Below are 19684 nucleotides of genomic sequence, written 5' to 3' on the forward strand. Positions count from 1 at the left end.
TTCCCTTTGGAATTAAATCTACTGCAATGTAAGTACTAACTTGCATTTGTTCACTACTTAAATAAAGAAATGTTATATTGTATCTTGTAATATGATATAATTTGAGTGTCAATGTGTGAATTGATTCATTCATTCATAATCATTCATTCATCACGACAGAATGATTTCACAATAATGACCTATAAAAAACGGTGACGAATGACGTATAGTTACATAATTGTGGTTTCTAAGCAGTTCTTTTAATTTAACCTATGATGTTCAGGATTTTTCTGAAGAATGTTTTACCGAAGCACTTCCGCAGTGTTTCAGTGACCCCGCACTGCTGTTTCTGAGAGGAGAAAGTTGGTTGGCCAGAGAGGGAAACACGTCGCTGTTCCGGAACAACCATCAGCAGCTCCCCGACGGCATCTTCCAGCCTTCAAAGTAAGACATTTCAAATCTACTTTCACATTCGCTTTGCATTTATAATACTATAACGCCGTGGAACCACTTTCTCTGCCGTGTTCCGTAACTCCTAAATCATGTTTAAACGCGACGTTTTTTCATAACGGCAAGCGTCCACTATTGGTTTTACACGTAGAGAGGAGAACGTCGCTGCTCTGTGCTCGCAAGGGCGAAAATACTGCAATAACGCGTACAGTCCGTACTAAATAATACCACTGTAGCCACCAACATTTAATTTCTTAGAAATTGGCGAGTTCCAATAAAAACGTTTAATTTTCCTAATTAAAGAAAACTGCCCTTAAACGTCTTAGAAATGATCCTAAAACACAACCAGAATCGGGTGGACGTGATCGAGGAAGTGCGGCTGGATTGTAATGTGACGTGTTGAATAATGACGGACCAAAGGGGCTGAGCACAAATGTAATTCCCACATAAACATTATTGCTTCACCTTTTAATAAAACACACCGTCTCCTTTGAGCAATAAATGCGCACGCGAGTAAAGGTCGACTAGACAGACGTTTATTCACCCGGCGTTACTCGATAGTCAGTGGGAGGAGAGAAAGAGAGAGAGAGAGATGGTTGATTTAAAAGCGAGTGAACGCCAGAGGAAAGCGCTCTTGAACAGAATGAGAGAATCGATCAGCTGACCTTCTGTCTTATTATTATTACTACTACCAATAAGCCTCACATCCCGACAGGACTGTATCTATGTTGTTGTTTTTTCCATGACTTGAGCGGGATTAGAAGAAAAAAGGATTACTGTTGTATTAATTTACCGAACTGCACTTCATAGAGTTTAGAAGACAGAGACTATGTTGCTTTACGTTGAAGGTAAGAACGTGTGTAAGTCCTGATTTTGCTGTTTTATACTTACACATGAAGTACTTTTAATATTGTATTGGTTTTCTGGATACATTCTAATTATTTAGATGATACCTAGTGGTATCTAGAGATCATCTGGATCTTACTGCACTATGTACAAGCTGTCAGTTGAATTCTGATGAGAGTGAAAGCTGAATGGAGCCCTCAGGCAATGCTGACTGAATTTGCAAAAAGATGGAATGGTTTATAGAGAGTGTTTTGTAAACCCTTTCCAGACTGTCTGTCCATTCCTCGCTTTGGTTTGGCTGTCAGAGGTCTGGTTTTCTGACAGCTATTCATTTGGTCTGACAGTGTCTGTAATTTAAAAAGATTTGACATTAAACCCGATTACAGGGGATACTGACCGAGGTTTGTATTCTGCAGTGTCTTGGATGTATAGTGGGGTCCAAAAGTCTGAGGTCACATTGAAAATCTAAGATTCCGAGTCTAATTTAAACTTGGAAATAAAAAAGAACCGTTTTGGCATTTTGAAAATAATACGAAGAAACATTGTGGCATACACTGTTCAAACTTTTGGGCTTAGTAAGATTCTTTAATGGTTTCTAAAGTTTCATATGCTCACAAAGGCTGCATTAATTTGTAAAAAAAAAAAAAAACATATCACTGTGAAATATTCATTTTTAAAATTTATACCCGTTTTTTTTTTTTTTTTTTTTTTTTCTTTTTTTTTGTGGAAACCATGATCCTTTTTTCTGGAATCTTTGACTATTATAAAGTGTAAAATAAAAGCAAAACAGTATTTATTTGAAATGGAAATATCTTGTATTGGACAGAAATACTTTAAAGGCATTATAAATCATTATAAAAAAAACTTTTGAGTGATAATGTAAATCATTAACAAAATTCTGCCTTTTTTATGGGTCACGTTTAAATGAGTTTGTGAAACTGATCACGTGAACGGTGAGATGTTTTTATTTCCTTAATATGGTATTTGGATCATTCTCAAATTCTGGAAAACACGACCATCACATTTTACACTTTTAAACTTAGCGCTAAGGTCATTAGTGCGAAAGAGAGACATAAAAATATAAATTTTTAATTAAATTCTAATGCTAATATTATAATTTGTAATAAAAGCATTACAGAATAAAGCATTCTCACCAGTGGTTTCAGACTTTTAGACCACACAGTATTTAGGGTTGTCTTTCTGTGCAGTGTGCGCCCTTTGACCTGAGTGAGTTTATGGCTCTACTTTAGTTCTTTTACTCATGTTTTCTTTGCTTTGAATAAAGAACATATTTCTACACATATAGAAATGATCTGATGATGTGTTGGTAGAAATATTTGTTAATGGCATGCAATATGCAAGAAATATGCAAATATAGATCTGTTTAATGAGCTATCTATATCTGAACCCACCCTTAAAAATTACTCATGTTGGTGTAACCTCATGTCATCAGGTTGATTCAGTAGTATGAAATGTTTTTTATTAGTATTAAATATTTCAAATTAGCAGTGCAAGGTCATTAGTATGAAAGAGGGACAAAATATGTACATTTTTAATCAAATTCTTATGCTAATATTATAATTTGTAATAAAAGCACTACAGCATAGAGCATTTTCGAGTGGTTTCAGACTTTTGGACCACACAGTATTTAGGGTTGTCTTTCTGTGCAGTGTGCGCCCTTTGACCTGAGAGAGAGTTTATGGCTCTATTAGTTCTTTTGTCATGTTTTCTTTCCTGTGAATGAAGAACACCTTTCTACACATGTAGAAATGATCTGATGATGTGTTGGTAGAATTATTTGTAAATGGCATGCGGTATGCAAGAAATGTGCAAATATAGATCTGTTTATTGATCTATTTATACCTGAACCCACCCTTAAAGTTACTCATGTTGGTGTAACCTCATGTCATCAGGTTGATTCAGTAGTATGAAATGTTTTTTTAATTAGTATTAAATATTTTTGTCTTGAATAAAAACAATTCACATTTTTAGCACATGAAGTACGTTTATATATTGAAGCGAAGATCAATATTTGATGTCCTTTTATTTATTTAGTTGGTAATTAGCTGTGCACGTGGAATAATGTACAGTCAGCTGATCTTTAATGCAAGATAACCCCTGCTCATCATGTTGGCTTACTGTACATTATTACTGACTTCTTTAACTCTGGCTCCTCCTGAGGGACCATATTTGTATTCTGAATCACTGTAAATAATGTGTCTGCTCAATGACTATATAACTGATCAACACCCCAATAAGCTATTAATCAAAGTCAAGCCACTGTTTACATTTTTTTTTTTTTTTTTTTTTGGTAAGTAGTAAGGCTTGCGTGTTAGACAATGTAAGAACTTGTTGAACAGTGTTTTGAGCATTTAAAAGCACAAATACAAATTCTGAGAAAAACATAAATCGTTTCATTTTTTAAGTGGCAGCTGACACTGTCATTTACTGGATTTTAAGTGTCACATGGCAGGTAGTATGTTAGCATATATATAACTTTTCTAGCAGGAGAATTAATTAAATGGGTGCATACCAATGAAATGTGGCCAAGCAGGATTAGATCAGATAGTCAGAGCTATGGCGCACAAGATAAAGCACTTGCACGTGACATATGTAAAAGCTGTTGTCTTTAAAGGAGTAGTTCACTTTCAGAATTTACTTGGTGGGACCTCGTCCTTTTTGGGAAGTCATGGCCTAATGGTGAGAGAGTTGGGCTTGTAACCCGAAGGTTGCCGGTTCAATTCCCACACCGGCAGGAATTGAAGGTGGGGATTGTGAATGAACAGCGCTCTTTCCACCTTAAATACCATGACTGAAGTGCCCATGACTGAGTTGCTCACCGGGCGCTGGAGCAATGGCTGCCCACTGCTCCGGTGTGTGTTCACAGTGTGTGTGTGTGTGTGTGTGTGTGTGTGTGTGTTTGTTCACTTCTCACTGCTGTGTGTGTGCACTTGGATGGGTTAAATGCAGAGCACCAATTTCGAGTATGGGTCACCGTACTTGACAATACGTCACAACTTTCGACTTACAGATAATGTACTCATCCCATTGGCATCCAAGATGTTCATGTCTTTCTTTCTTCAGTCGTAAAGAAATGGTGTTTTTTGAGGAAATCATTTCTCGATTTCTCTCCATATAATGGACTTCTATGGTGCCTCCAAGTTTGAACTTCCAAAATGCAGTTTAAATGCAGCTTCAAAGGGCTCTAAATGATCCCAGCCGAGGAAGACGCGTCTTATCTAGCGAAACGATCGATTATTTTCAAAAAGTATTTACAAGTTATATACTTTTTAATCTCAAACGCTCGTCTTGCCGAGCTAGACAAGACGAGCATTTGAGGTTAAAAGTATATAAATTGTAATTTTTTTTATTTTATTTTTTTTTTAGGAAATAACCCATCATTTTGCTAGATAAGACCCTTTTTTCCTTAGCTGTGATCGTTTAGAGCCCTTTGAAGCTGCAATTTGGAAGATCAAACTTGGGGGCACCATAGAAGTCCATTATATGGAGAGAAATCCTGAAATGTTTTACTCAAAAAAACATACGACTGAAAAAAAAAGACATGAACATCTTGGATGACAAGGGGGTGAGTACATTATCTGTAAATTTTTGTCTTAAACTCCTTTAAAGAAAACCAAAAAAAAGCATTGTATTGATCTGGGATTTTTGGGATTTTCTCACTATTTTGATTTTAAAATAGTTGTCCTATCCTAACAAACCATACATCAATGGAAAGCTTATTCAGCTGATGTATAAATCTCAATTTTAAAAAATCTACCCTTATGACTGGTTTTGTGGTCCAGGGTCCATAAGTCTGAATCTTGTTGTCCTTCTATCTCCGCCACTTTCCTTCAGCCTCTATACAGTCCTAATAATAATAAAAAAGGAATACAGTTGGGCTGTTCCTCTTCATTCCTACCTTAAGCTCAGGATCTATTACTGGACAAACCATATCAAACAGAATGTAGTTTAATCTCTTTATTGTACCCACTCTCTTAAGGATAAAGGAGGGTGTTTGTGGTAGAACAGGAAAGTCTGAGTCACACCTTACATTACAGCCAGTGTAAATGGGCAACTTTACAGCAAATTAACCCTGAGCCCAGTGGATGATGCAAATGCTCTTGATAACATATATGTGCTTTCATGGCTTCTTGGATAGGAGTTTTATCATTGTGGGCCACAAGTAAGGTAGTGGCACAATTTTCAATATCCCCTTTCAGTTTTCTTATCTGCAAGTAAGATTTATTCAATACAATTTGATTTAAAATATTTTTTTTTTAAGGTTAAAAGTTTGAACACACCAACTCCATTCTTTATTGATACTATTTTACACATTTCAGAATAACAATAAGTCATCAAAACTATCTATTATGTTATGTAGGGAGCGATACGATATATTGTAGTATCTTAGTCAATTCATTTGTGCCTACAAAACAAGTGTTCAAGCAGTTTCAAGTATTTAAGCATAAGATGTTAGATCAAAAGCAAAAATGCTTAAGAGAAACATAAATTCAATCCCTTTTGATTTTGGAAATCACTGAAATTGTGTTTTATTAAAGTCAGGAAGTTTTTTCTTTTTCATTGTAAAGTTAATGTAAGAACTTTAACATTAAGGTGTTTGTTTTTATTGTAGGTCTGAGTAAAGAGTTACCGAGCAACACCAACGGGATGGCTCAGTTTCAGGAAGTGATGCGACAGCAGCTGGAGAGCTCTATGCATGCAGAGTTGGAAAAACTCTCAAGCACAGCCAAAGGTGCAGAAGCTGAGGTAAGATACAAGCTACAAACAATTAAACACTTTTAAGGATTTAGCCAACTGATTTACCTTTGATTGATGTACACCATTTAAAGGATTACTCTACTTTCAGAATAAAAATTTCCTGATAATGTCATGTCAACCCCCAAGATATTCATGTCTTTCTTTAGTCACAAAGAAATTAGTTTTTTGACTAAAACATTCCAGGATTTCTCTTTATATAGTGGACTTCAATGGTGCTCAATAGATTGAAGTTTAAAAATGCAGTTTCAGTGGAGCTTCAAAGGTCTCTAAATGATACCAGCTGAGAAATAAGGGTCTTATCTAGCAAAACGATCTGTAATTGTCTTTAAAAAAAAAAAAAAAAATTATACACATTTTAACCTCAAATGCTCCCCTTGTCTATTTTTGCCATGCGCATGTGTACTCTGGTTCAAGACAGTTAGGTTATGTTGAAAAACTCCCATCTCATTCTCTCCTCCAATTTCAAAATCGCCCTACATCGCTGTTTTACCTATTTTTGTAAAGGGTGTTTAACCCTCCTTGCACATTCACTTTGTAAACACTGGGTTGGTAATTCTGCAGTGATGCAGGACGATTTTAAAGAAAATGAGATGGGAGTCTTTCAACATACCCTAACTGTATTGAACCGGAGTGCACAGAGTACGTATTGCACAGCTAGATAAGATGAGGTTTTTGAGGTTAAAAAGTATATAAACTGTACATTTTTCTCGAAAATAACTGATTGTTTCATTAGATAAAACCCTTATTCTTTGGCTGGGATTGTGTAGACTAGAGCCTTTTGAAGGGCTCTACATGATCCCAGCAGAGGAATAAGGGTCTTATCTAGTGAAATGATCAGCCATTTTCTAAAAAAATAAAAATTTATATACCTTTTAACCACAGATGCTCACCTTTAACTAGCTCTGGGATGCGTATGCACATCTTTACACATCGCGTAATCACATTGGAAAAGACATGTGCAGTTAGTTCTTCGTCTGTTTACTTCTGTTCGAAAAGGTAGGGTAGGGTAAAAAAAAAAAAAATTCTTCTCAACTTAAATCATCTAAAAAAGTAAAACAATGATGTTGGATTCTTTTCCCTTTTTTTTTTTTAAGGGCGTTTGACTTTCTTTACACGCTTGCTTTGTAAACACTGAGTCGTCTCACACGTGCCTGACTAGATAATTTGTGAGCTCGAGCTAGTACAAAACAAGCATACAAAACATATAAATTAAAAAAAAAAATGGACAGAACGTTTTTCTACATAAGACATTCCTCACCTGGGATTATGTAGAGCCTGAAACTGCACTGAAAATGCAATTTAGACCCATTCGGTCACATTGAAGTCCACTATATGAATTAAAATCCTGGAATGTTTTCCTCAAAAACCTTATTTTCTAGTAAAGAAAAAAAAGACATGATCATCTTAGATGACTAAGGGGAGAGTAAATTATCAGGACATTTTTATTCTGAAAGTGAACTAATCCTTTCAGGCTAATATGCTGAAAGAAACATTTCTTATTGAGGAAACATAATATATTTTCAGGATTTTTTCATGAATTGAAAGTTTAATAAAACATTATTCTTCGCTTTAAAAAAATCTTACTGACCTCAGACTTTTTAATGGTATTGTAGGTGTGTTCAGGAACATATAATGCTTTTGACATCATGCAAAAGTTTTTAGTTACTAATGTGATTGTAGAAATGCTCTATTCATTGTTAGCCATGATTCCAACGTATTCCACGTGAAAGAGGGATGCACTTGGGGGATTACGAAGATAAAGCAAGTAGTATTTGGCTGGTTATGTGATCTGAACATGTCAGATCAGGAGGCGATCCTGCTGCATGTAAAACAAAACAGCTCTTATTAGACTGCAAGTGAGCTCATTAGATCTCAAGTGAGCGTACATCACTTTAAACAAATTTTTTCAAAAGTACACTCATTTCTTTGTGTAGATTTTGTTAATGAGATGAACAATTACTGCATGCACTTTTATTAAAAAAAAAAATTCTTAATTTATTCTTTATAGTCTCAATTTCAATGCACATTAGAATGAATAAGGGAGGCAAACAAGAAAAATGAGAAGGACCCTCTTTAGGTGTCATCTAAACACTGCAGCTGATGAATGTCGTGCCAGTGTGACAGTAGAGATTTCACTGCACTGCTGAACTGATGTTTAATTAGTTTCACCATGAGACTAGCTTCATCATGATGCATCTTCTCCTTCAGCCAACATTTTCCCCCCTTCCTTCATTTTCCTTTTTCTACCGAAAGTCACAGTTAATTTCACCAGGTCAGATAGCAAAACTTTGAGCTGTTTGGCGATCAACCCCAGTGTTTTCTCAGCACCATATGGTAATAATCAGGCTTAGCCGTCATCGCAGTGACACATACTGACGCTTGTACCCCTCCCTCTCCATTACACACAGACTCCCGTAATCCCACCCAAACATTTACCGCCAAATGACGTATTAAAACCCACACCCTGCTAGCTCAAATAAAGTATGATAAGAAGATGTGAGGACGTCGTCAGATAACAGTTTACATAGTTGCATCACTTTTATGAAGACATCCATGATGTGTGTCCATATAAACATAAACTGTCACTCTACTATTCATTGTAGCTGCCTTGGGATGACAAAAGCACCGTTACTTCAGTCACATGCCAATTCTAAAGTAACACAACATGACCATCTGTCAACAATATCTGTACCATCTTCTGATTCATAAGTGACTGATTTTGAGTCTAACATTAATATTTGAATCAAAGGCTGCTTTTATTAAATCCAGAAAAAACTGTTATATTGTAGAAAATATTATTTCAAATGTAAAACAGCTGTTTTCTATGTGAATATATTTTAAAATGTAATATATTCCTGTGATGCAAAGCTGAATTTTCAGCATCATTACTCCAGTCTTCAGTGTCACATTTCCTTTAGAAATCATTTGAATATGCTGATTTATTATAAATGTTAAAAACAGTTGTGTTGCCTAATATTTTGTTGGAACCTGATACAATTTTCAGGATTTTTTAATAAATAGAAAGTTAAAAAGAACAGCATTTATTTAAAACAGAAATCTTTTGTAACCATATAAACTACCATTAAAAAGTTTGTGGACAGTAAATTCTTTTCTTTTTGTTTTTGAAAGAAACGAATACTTTTTATCAAGGATGTGTTAAATTGATTAAAACAAAGTAATAGCACAGACTTGCATTGTTAGAAAAGATTTATATTTTAAATGAATGCTGTTCTTTTCAAGTTTTTATTCATCAAAGAATCCTGAAAAAAAGAATCAGGTTCCAAAAAAAAAATTAAAAATTAAGCAGCACAACTGTTCTTCATTAATAATAAAAGCAATAAATCAGCATATTAAAATGATTTCTGAAGGATCATGTGACACTGAAGACTGTAGTTATGGCTGAATAACACTATTTAAGTGTTAACTGGCGTTCTTCTCTGTCAATATTGCCTCACAACCTTCTTTTCAGGTTTATCAAAGTTACACTTTGATTAGAGTACAGAGTTATTGAACTTTAAATTCTCAGCAGGCACATGGATTTTCATCAAACAGATTTTCTTTTTAATGATGTGCTCAGTGAGAGGCCTGAGGACCCAGTGATCTTTCGCAGCAGGGTGTTAATTATTTCAGAAGCCTTTAGGTGTTGTAATTGCCAGATTGTACAGAACAAGATTAAAAAGTTATGCTGGCAGGTTGTTGTTGTTGTTGCTGGAAAAATGAGTTATTCTTATTTTAAAGAAAAAACAACAACAAATGTGTGTTTCAGTGGCGGAAGGTGACAGCCGATGCCCTTCAAAAAAATTTATTTAAAACATCATGAAAATCTCAATTTTTTTTTAATGTGTTCAATTGCTATAATCGGTTCCACAGTCCATCTACTAAACCAGAAAACGTAAAAAAAGACAACCCAGTAACTTTGTTTTGGTAAGCCTTTTTATGCAAGCATGTGAAAAAATGAGCGCGTCAGATTTTGTTTTCCCAGTGACACGTTAAGGGGATCTTATAATAATATTACCACCCATTATTCTACACGTTTCCAACCATAGTTCCATTTTTTTATTCTGCAAAAAACAATGGTGTACCAGTTCTAACACTATGGCAAAAGTTCAAACAAAGCATGCTAACTGTTTTGTCATTGTCTGCACAGACAAGCAAGAAACACTATTTAGAGTCCCAGCCTCAGCGGAGACGAGAGCAGTAGATTTATTGATTTATTCACTGTATATTATGCTGCTGCCACACAAATCTAATATAAACATGCAATTTCTTCCCCAGCTGCTTACCTTCACAAACATAACCAGCTGTTTTTGTAACTCCTGTGTGTTTTCAACATAAACTTGTGTGTATATGCAGTTTAAGCGCAATAAGACATGAAAGAGAACTTAGTTTAGTACTCACATGCCATGTGACAGCCGTTTAGACGAATATGGTTTAAAACACATGATTTCAGCATGACAGACATGATAATCAAAACCAAACAGATGTTTTTTAGCAGAGTATCCGAGCTATAAAGACACAGCACTATTCTGGAAAAGGAGCAGGAGCAGCAGCTCATTTGCATTTAAATAGATATGCACAAAAAACATTTTTCTGCTTCCATTCAAAATGATATAATGAATGATTTGTAGAGTAGTTTGAGCTGAAACATCACAGACACATTCTGGGGACACCTGAGACTTATATTACATATTGTAAAAGGGGGGAAAATAGGTCTCATTTGGGTAATGCTGATTTTTAAAAATGCATACTGTCTGATGGCAATTATGAAAATATCATGGAAAGGCCTAGTGATGCATAATCTGCCAAAATATCTAGAGGTTAATGATTTGTTTCTTAGAAGGAGAAAACATTAAGGATCTTCCTCAATAATTTATTTTTGTCTTTTCTCTTCCTTAGGTGTCTAAGAAGGACTTTGAAGGCTTTAGGAACTTATTCCACCGATTTCTGCAGGTGAAAGGACCTTCAGTAGAGTGGTCAAAAATCAACAGGCCTCCTGAGGATTCGGTAAGATACGCAAGTGATTGATTGCAACGCAGGCCTAATTCTTACACTCACTCATATTCATTTAATTTGATTGCACACCTATAAACTGAATATGCAGAGAAAGTAAAGCCTAATGTATCTATACAAGCTTTAGGCAATAAACAGACAGCCAGACACTACTCAGAGACTAACAGTCTTGTGTGTGGGCATTAGTGTTGCCTCAGGCTCTGGGAATAAGCCAGCTGTGATTAAAAGCTGCCCACATTCCAGCATGAAATAATTTGCATGACATTCATACACGTATTCGAAGACTTTGGGTCCAGTTACAGCCACAGTGTGAATGATTGTGTGTGTGTGTGTGTGTGTGTGTGTGTGTGTGTGTGTGTGTGTGCAAGGAAAATGATAAATAAAGCTTCAAAATTGATTCATCTTTGGGCAAGGGAGGGTGTAAGGAAAACAAGCCATGAACAAAAGTATCTCCTAATTTGATTTGGCTGTGTGTGTGTGTGTGTGTGTGTGTGTGTGTGTGTTTGTGTTTCACATAAAGAATCTAGTGTCGGTCTGCTTTCCTCTGGGTCTGTGATGATTATGCAAGGTTCTCTAAGAGCCAGAAACCCACACGCAAGACTTTCAGCTCCATGAAGAACCACATGCAGCTGTACTATTAAACTGCAAAATGTTTGATAGTATAGTCTGCAGCATATAGCCAGGTCATCAGAGCAGGATATTAAATGCCTCCTGTTTTAGCTCCTTCCAGATTTCAAGAGTAATGTTGACAGACCTTTGTGTGTATATGCAGTTTAAGGATATTTAGAGAAGGCGAGGTTAAAATGCTGTTATATGTTTGGTTTGGGACATTGGGACCTTAGGGATAGGTGTCTGTGCTTTCTCTTATTGTAACTTGAGGGTGTGTCATTGTGTGTATGTCCTTATGAAACTGAAAAAAAAAATGCTCATTCACTGTTAAACATCTGCTGGGCGTATGAAGGTCCTTGTCTGTTACAACATAACGTCTGGATTCTGCGACATATTATTTGCTGTAATAATGACCAGTGTCGTCCCAGTAGATATATTATACCCAAGATAAGTGGCTGATTGACTTCTTTGTGCTATAAAAAGGTCACTTTTGAAACTTTTACCCAGAACATTTTACCCAGGTTTTATGTCAAGTTCATCATGACATTTCACATTCATCTCTCCCAAGCCCACAGTAAAAACACCAGATTGATGTTCTCAAGGTAGTTTGCAACTTTTAATGCTTTGTATTACCTCTATGAACCTTTGAATACTACCACCAGCCCCTTTTTCTGTAAGATGGAGAAGTTCTTTTAAAGTGCTTACGATGCAAACAGACTCAGAATTGTGGCTTTCTGACTGAGCTAATGAGATTCTGGTCTTGTGACGCTGTGGGATCTGTCAAAGATTTTATTTATGTACTGTGTGCAATTCTGAATGTGTAAACAGGTTTGAGTTGTGAACAACTGGAATGTAGCTGAATAGAGTATAAACAATCTGATTCAACCTGTGCAGCAGGTTTAAGACAAAGGATTCTTGCCCTTGTTTGAAGTTCAGAGCGTAGATACTTTTTCTTCTTTATTTTTATCACCAGAAAATCCCTGTTGTTCTCTGGATGACTGATTTGTTAATTCAGTCAGCTATGTTTCACTTAGGGCCTTGGGGGAAGTGGTGTCATGGTGGTTTGGACCTGGGCTCATGTTTAGTCACATGCCTTTAGTTGGCACAGTAATGCCACCTATGCTGCATTGCAATTATTCAATCACATGCACAACGAAACAAAGAACTGTAGACACTTGAAAAATAAGACGTAAGCCACACTGCCATAACAACAACAACAACAACATCAGATCAGATATTCATATGTATATTAACACAATTAATAACATTTTTTTAAGTGATAAAAGGTAAAAGAGATGTTGCCAGATGGTCAGATTACATCAACATAAGTGACTGACAGAGATATGTTACACTATTGTTACTTTCTCTCTATAATGCTACTGAATCACATTTAACACAGTCACATATATCACTGCTGTTACTGATTGATTTTCAGTCATGAGTATTAATGGATGCCATTATAAATGTGTTTGCACATGTTTGTTTGTAGGCCGTAAGATGCAGTCAATATAGAGAAGATATTTTTCAGGGATGTTTTTAATTCCAAGGTTGAATGATGACCTAGTTTCATTGCACAGTAGACTGGAACCGAGCCAGTCAAAACAACAAGCAAAATTATGAAGCAGTTCTCTGAAATGAATTGGATTAACATGTAAATAGCACAGTATATGAATATTAAGTACCATGTTGTTGCCATCTGACCCCATGGTCTGTGTGGTGAATGTGAATTTTAAAGTCATATAATACTCTTTGATAAAGTCAAGGAATCAACTGTACCTGTCATTCTACAATAATGTGGCAGAATTTACACTACCAGTCAAAAGATTTTTTAAATGTTTTTTTAAAGAAGTCTCTGCTGCTCACCAAGCCTGCATTTATTTGATCCTAATTACAGCAAAAAAGTTTTTAAATATTTTAGTACTTAAAATAACTGTTTTGTATTTCAATATATTTTAAAATGCAATTTATTCCTGTAAATTCAGAGCTGAATTTTTAGCATACTCCAGTCACATGATCCTTTAGAAATCATTATAATATTCTCATTTGCTCCCCAGACATTTATTATGTTGAAAGTTTAATTTTTTTCAAGTTTTTTGATGAATACAAAGTTCAGTAGAACAGCATTTATCTGAAATAGAAATCTTTTGTAACATTATAAATGTATTTATCATCACTTTTGATCAATTTAAAGCATTCTTGCTAAATAAAAGTATTAATAAAAATATTCATTTCTGTCATTTCTCTAAAATTATACTGACTCCAAGCTTTTGAATGGTATAGTGTATGTTACAAAGGTTTTATTTCAGATAAATGCTGATCTTTGGATCTTTTTATTCATCAAAGAATCCTAAAAAATGTACTCCAGCTGTTTTAAATATTGATAATAATAACAAAAAAGTTTTCTTAAACAGCAAATCAGCATATTAGAATGATTTCTGAAGGACAACTAAATGTGACACTAAAGTCAGGAGTAATGATGATGAAAATTTTGCTTTGATCACAGGAATAATTTACATTTTATATATTCATAGAAAAAGTAAAATATTTTAAAATTGTACTGTTGTTGCTGTACTTTGAATCAAATAAATGTAGGCTTGGTGAGTAGAAAAGACTTTAAAAAAAAAAACAGTGTACCTGTCAAAAAAAGTTCAGATTTCATGGATCCAGTTCAGAATATAGAAATATCATGGATGGATCTGATCATGATAAACAGTAATACCATCTATCAGGATGTGCTATACCAAGATTAAGGTTTAGCTTAGGGTTAGCAGTCAGCACTGTGACTGACATAACCAGTGAAATCTTTAGAATTGACTTCACTTTGATTTGTGCTTCACAGGTTTGGGGGGAAAAAACCATGCTTTCTTTTCATCTTTACCCCCCTCTTGCGCAGATACATCTGTCTTGACTCCTCTCTCTCACTCGCTCATTTCTCTCTGACAAACATTATGACCTTGGTTACATCATCCTCTCCATCTGTGTGTTTATGTCATGGAAATGCTGAGTGTGATAGAGATGTTATGGTTTTTTAATCATTTTTTATACTTGTGCTTATCTGTTTATCATAATATCATAAAGTGGGGCGTTGTGCTCTGAATTTTAGGGCAAGTGGTGATATTTTATTGGTATCTGACTCATCAGTGATGTCTCATGGTGGTGCTCCATGGCCCTGTGGGAAACAAGAGGAATGAAGTAAAGGGAAAGGCTTTTTTCTTTCAGCAACACATCCATCGTCTTTTTCTTCTCGTCTTTCAGTCTCCCTCCCACTGGTACTATTGATCCAGCAGTTGGACTGTTTATTCGGTTAAACGTGGTCATTTTTTTGTCTCTATGAGATGTTTTGCTTGCACAATGTGTGTTGTGGTTGTTTGGTGTATTTGAAAATGATCCTAGTGATTCTTGAAGATTGATAGCAGACACAATCATAACAGTGCACTAACCTCAACGTTTGACTTTTGACCCCTTAGTCAGATTTTTCTGTAGTAGAATCCAATGAGACAAACACACACACACACACACACACACACACACACACACACCAATAGCAATAGCAACAGCATCTGGATAAAATTTAGAAACATTGTAGTCACTGGATGGATCATTTATGAACTCCGGTATAATATAATCCAGAACTCCTTATAATATAAACTTCCAGATGGTGATAAAATGTAAGCATGTCATGACTGACAGTTGTTTGTCTTTCTTGTCTTTGTTTCAGATCCAGCCATATGACAAGATCAAGGCAAAGGGTCTACCAGACAACATAGCAGACAGTCTGAATAAGCTGGTGGTGGTGAAGCTGAATGGAGGTCTGGGAACCAGCATGGGCTGCAAAGGGCCCAAGAGCCTTATTAGCGTCCGAAACGAGAACACTTTCCTGGATCTAACTGTCCAACAGATTGAGGTTTGTCATGTGACACTAAAAGCCTGAAGTACACTACCAGTCAAAAGTTTTTGAACAGTAAGACTGTTTTTAATGTTTTTTTAAAGTCTCTTCTGCTCACTAAGCCTGCATTTATTTGATCCAAAATACAGCAAAAGCAGTAATATTGTGAAATATTTTTACTATTTAAAAAAACTACTTTCTATTTGAAATATTTTAAAATGTAATTTATTTCTGTGATCAAACCTAAACCTTCAACATAATAATAAATATTTTTTGAGCAGCAAATCAGAATGTTAGAATGATTTCTGAAGGATTATGTGAATGGAATAATGATGCTAAAATTCAGCTTTAAAGCTTTTTACATTTAGAAAACCATATTTTAAATAGTAAATTTTTTGCTGTACTTTGGATCAAATAAATGCAGGCTTGGTGAGCAGAAGAGACTTCTTTAAAAAACATGAAAAATCTTACTGTCTAAAAACTTTGGAATAGTTGAATGACAGTGGTTTAATGGGGGCTAACATGGCCATTGTCCCTTTGCTTTAAACAAGTTTGTTTGTTGTAGAGGTCGACCAATCTATCGGTTTTGCCGATTAATCGGCACCGATAGTTGATTGGCCGAACTATCGGTCATCGGCAAAAAACCCTGCCGATAGTTTTTCCGGGTTGCGTTCCCTTGCTGAAGCGCTCATGCTCCGCTGTCTTAGAGTAGAGGTTAAGCCCCAGACCAATGTTTAATGTCAGGATTGTTATCATATATTTGTATTGACTTATAGTCATATTTTTAGCCAGCAAAGTTGTAGATTTAAAGACCTGATGTGAGAAAGCAAACCGTGTTCATTCAGCCGACAGAATCCTGCCGAGTCACAGCGTGCCATATAGTTTTACGTAACATCATATAACATCATCTGTCCAAAATCATTGTTAATAATGTCTTTATGCTTCATAAAGAACTATAATTCATGTTTTAGCCTTTTCTTCAGGCCCTTAAAGCATAGGCTTGCATCTTGTTACGCACTTTATTTTACAATGCCATTTTCCTGTTCTTATTTGATTTTAATAACTGATCAACAAAAATATATATTAAAAATTAAGATAAAAATTATACAAAACGAAATTCGTTTAAGGAGGGATTTTCCACAAATAAAAACGAACGAAGTGGTCAAAAATTGTGTCTTAACCTCTCCAATTCTCCCGGCGTATTTCGTCCAATTCATACACGCCCGACATTTACAAATAACACAAACTTCTTTCGTAATTAATATATTAAACTGAAACAAAACACAAACAAATAATATTTAAACATAAATGTAAAACAGAAAAGAGACTGTTTCTGAAATGGCTGCAATTAACGATATAGATCGCACTTTCTCTTTCCGTTCAATCTGTCTAGACTAACCTTTGCTGTTTTTTTATCTTTCTGGAGGTAAACATTTGCCCGATTGGTGATTAAATAAACTGTTTTAGATTTCTGCTTGAACTACACGTGACGCGTCTTGTGTGTGTGTGTGTGTGTGTGCGTGAGAGAGAGAGAGAGAGAGAGAGAGAGAGAGAGAGAGAGAGAGAGAGAGAGAGAGAGATACCTGCGAGTTGTCCGCGCAATGCAGCGCTGCACCTTTGTCCGGTTGAGCTTGTGTTTTTCCCGCACATGGCACGTGTGCGCGCCAGAAACGCGGCATGCTTCGTTGCACAGAATTTGCACTTTGAGCTACGTGTGCATTGTTTGACATTGTGAGCTTTCAATCGCATTGTTTTACTTTAGATATGCCTTCATTTCTGCTGTTTGTAATGCAGTACTATAACATGCACTAAACTCGCGCACTGACAGACTTTCACTTTCTCTTTGTGTTTGTTCGTCTTAAAAAGCTTGTTTGCAGATGACAAAAAAAAACTACTTTCTGTAAACTTGCCGACACTTAAAGAACGCTTATTTTAAATAAGTAAATGTCTTTAAAAAGTAGCCTGCTTATATAATAAAAAAATTAAGTAAATTTTGCTCAAATGGTTATATTTAGTTGATATTGAAAATCGTAATTAAATTGAATCTTAATTTTAAGATGTCAAATATGAACAAAAAGCATAGAACCTGCAATTTTACATATTGTTAAAATGTAAAGATGACAATGAGCCCATTTGTAACATCAACTAAGATTAATGAAAGCTGTAGAATAGAAGTGTTGTTCCTTGTTAGAGTGTGTTAATTTCAACATTTACTGATATTTTGTTAACATTAATGAACTATGAAATAACTTTAATGATCAATATATAATAAATAATATTTTTTTCATGTACAAAGTATGGTTTAGTATTAAAAAAAAATAAAATAGTAAATCACTATTTTAAATGCTGTTCAGTATCCATTTTCAAAAACTATCGGTTAATTAATCGGTATCGGCCAGTGTGGTCCAACCTAGCTATCGGTATCGGTAAAAACCAATATCGGTCGACCTCTAGTTTGTTGCCACGAAAATTTACATCCTATATAATTTGCATTATGTAATCCGCATTTGGTTTTAAAATACACCTCACTACAATTCTGGGAATGTACATTCAATTATTGTCTCTTTTAAATGCATCTCAAATAAGAAAGCTTCTCAGATTTAAACTCAAGGAAATATAAATCAGTCCAGCTGGGGAAAACACAGCAGCTGTCTGGGAGATTTGAAAGCGAGCAAATAGACCTCCACCCATAGGTCTTAAATCACAAACATATGTTCCTCTGTCTTTCCCTTCTCTTGCTCTCCTCATCTACAGCTGTACAACTCCGGCACACATTCCTTAATTTATACAGGGTGAGCATTTTAAACCAGCAGCAAACAGGCTCTGTGCTAGTTATTTTTCTCAGTGCCATGGACTGAAAGATAGGTAGTGAGCATGAAAGAGAACTTAGGGTGAAAACGAAACAGAGAGAGCTGTGTTCTGGGCAAGAGGGGAAAAAAAGATAGGGGCCGAACACTGAGCCCTACGGGATGCCCTCGCTGAAGAACACTCAGCTCAGTGTCTCTTCGACAGGCCAGTTACCTGCCTCATGTCGTCAGATATCCCACTCACTGAATAAGGCACATTAGTACATGTAAATGGGTAATCTGTCCTTCTCTCTCTCAGAAATACAGGCTGTCGTTTCTGTACTTGGCAGGCCTTTAGCAAGCCCTTAAGCCATCTTATACCATTTGGCTTCTCTTCAGGCTGAGATTTATGGGCATACATTCATTATAGGAAACTGACCTAACATGTGTCATCCAGCAGTTTATGAAAGAGGATGATCCATTCTCCTTTTAATAATTTTTGTGAGGGCTTTGTAGTTATTTACAGTATAATTAACCATTAACACAGGGGAATTAAATGTATTTTTGGGTAATTCTTCAATTAGGGGAAGTTTGTACCCTAGTATGAATGTAAAAAAAATAGTTTAAAAAATAGTATTAAACTTTTTTGTTTTGTTATTAATTACATTTTTATAAGTTTTAAGACTTAGATTTTCTCAGTTTTGAATTTGCGCAACTTAGTTCATGTTAGTTTTTATCTACAGTGAAAAGCATTTTTATTCATTTGGACACTTACAGTTGAAGTCAAAAATGTACATACACCTTGCAGAATCTGCATTTTACCAAAATAATAGGGATCATACAAAATGCATGTTATTTTTTTAATTAGTACTGACCTGAATAAGATATTTCACATAAAAATTTTTTACATATAGTCCACAAGAGAAAATAATAGTTGAATGTATAAAAATGACCCTGTTCAAAAGTTTACATACACTTGATCTTAATATTGTGCTGTTACCTTTTTTTTTGTTAAGTGATAGTTGTTCATGAGTCCCTTGTTTTCAGAAAAAAGTCTTCAGGTCCCACAAGTGATTTGTTCTTTTTTTTTTAGCATTTTTGTGTATTTAAACCCTTTCCAACAATGACTATGATTTCGAGATCTATTTTTTCACAAATGAGGGACTCGTATGCAACTATTACAGAGGGTTTAAACGCTCACTGATGCTTCAGAAGGAAACGCAATACATTGTTGGAAATCGTTCAAACACACAAAAATGCTAAAAACTAAAGAATATGTGGGACCTGAAGGATTTTTCTGAAGAACAGCAGGCAGTTTATCTAAACACTAAACAAAACA

At 35.3% G+C, this 19684-nt stretch overlaps 1 protein-coding gene across 2 annotated transcripts in view; it reads left to right on the plus strand.

The window, feature by feature from the left end:
* The first annotated feature begins 267 nt into the window (after nt 1–267).
* Nucleotides 268–19684, plus strand: part of LOC141295533 (UTP--glucose-1-phosphate uridylyltransferase) — a 40304-nt gene continuing 20887 nt past the window's right edge. The window contains exons 1-4 of one of the 2 annotated variants that reach the window (XM_073826757.1): nt 268–423; nt 5909–6042; nt 10951–11058; nt 15392–15577. In XM_073826757.1, coding sequence (XP_073682858.1) covers nt 5944–6042; nt 10951–11058; nt 15392–15577 — 393 coding nt within the window. In that variant the 5' untranslated portion in view covers nt 268–423; nt 5909–5943. Of the gene's footprint in view, nt 424–1023; nt 1278–5908; nt 6043–10950; nt 11059–15391; nt 15578–19684 lie in introns of those variants that run through there. The other variant, XM_073826756.1, reaches the window with a different exon arrangement.

The sequence above is a fragment of the Garra rufa genome, chromosome 21, assembly GCF_049309525.1.
Source record: "Garra rufa chromosome 21, GarRuf1.0, whole genome shotgun sequence".
Taxonomy (NCBI): domain Eukaryota; kingdom Metazoa; phylum Chordata; class Actinopteri; order Cypriniformes; family Cyprinidae; genus Garra; species Garra rufa.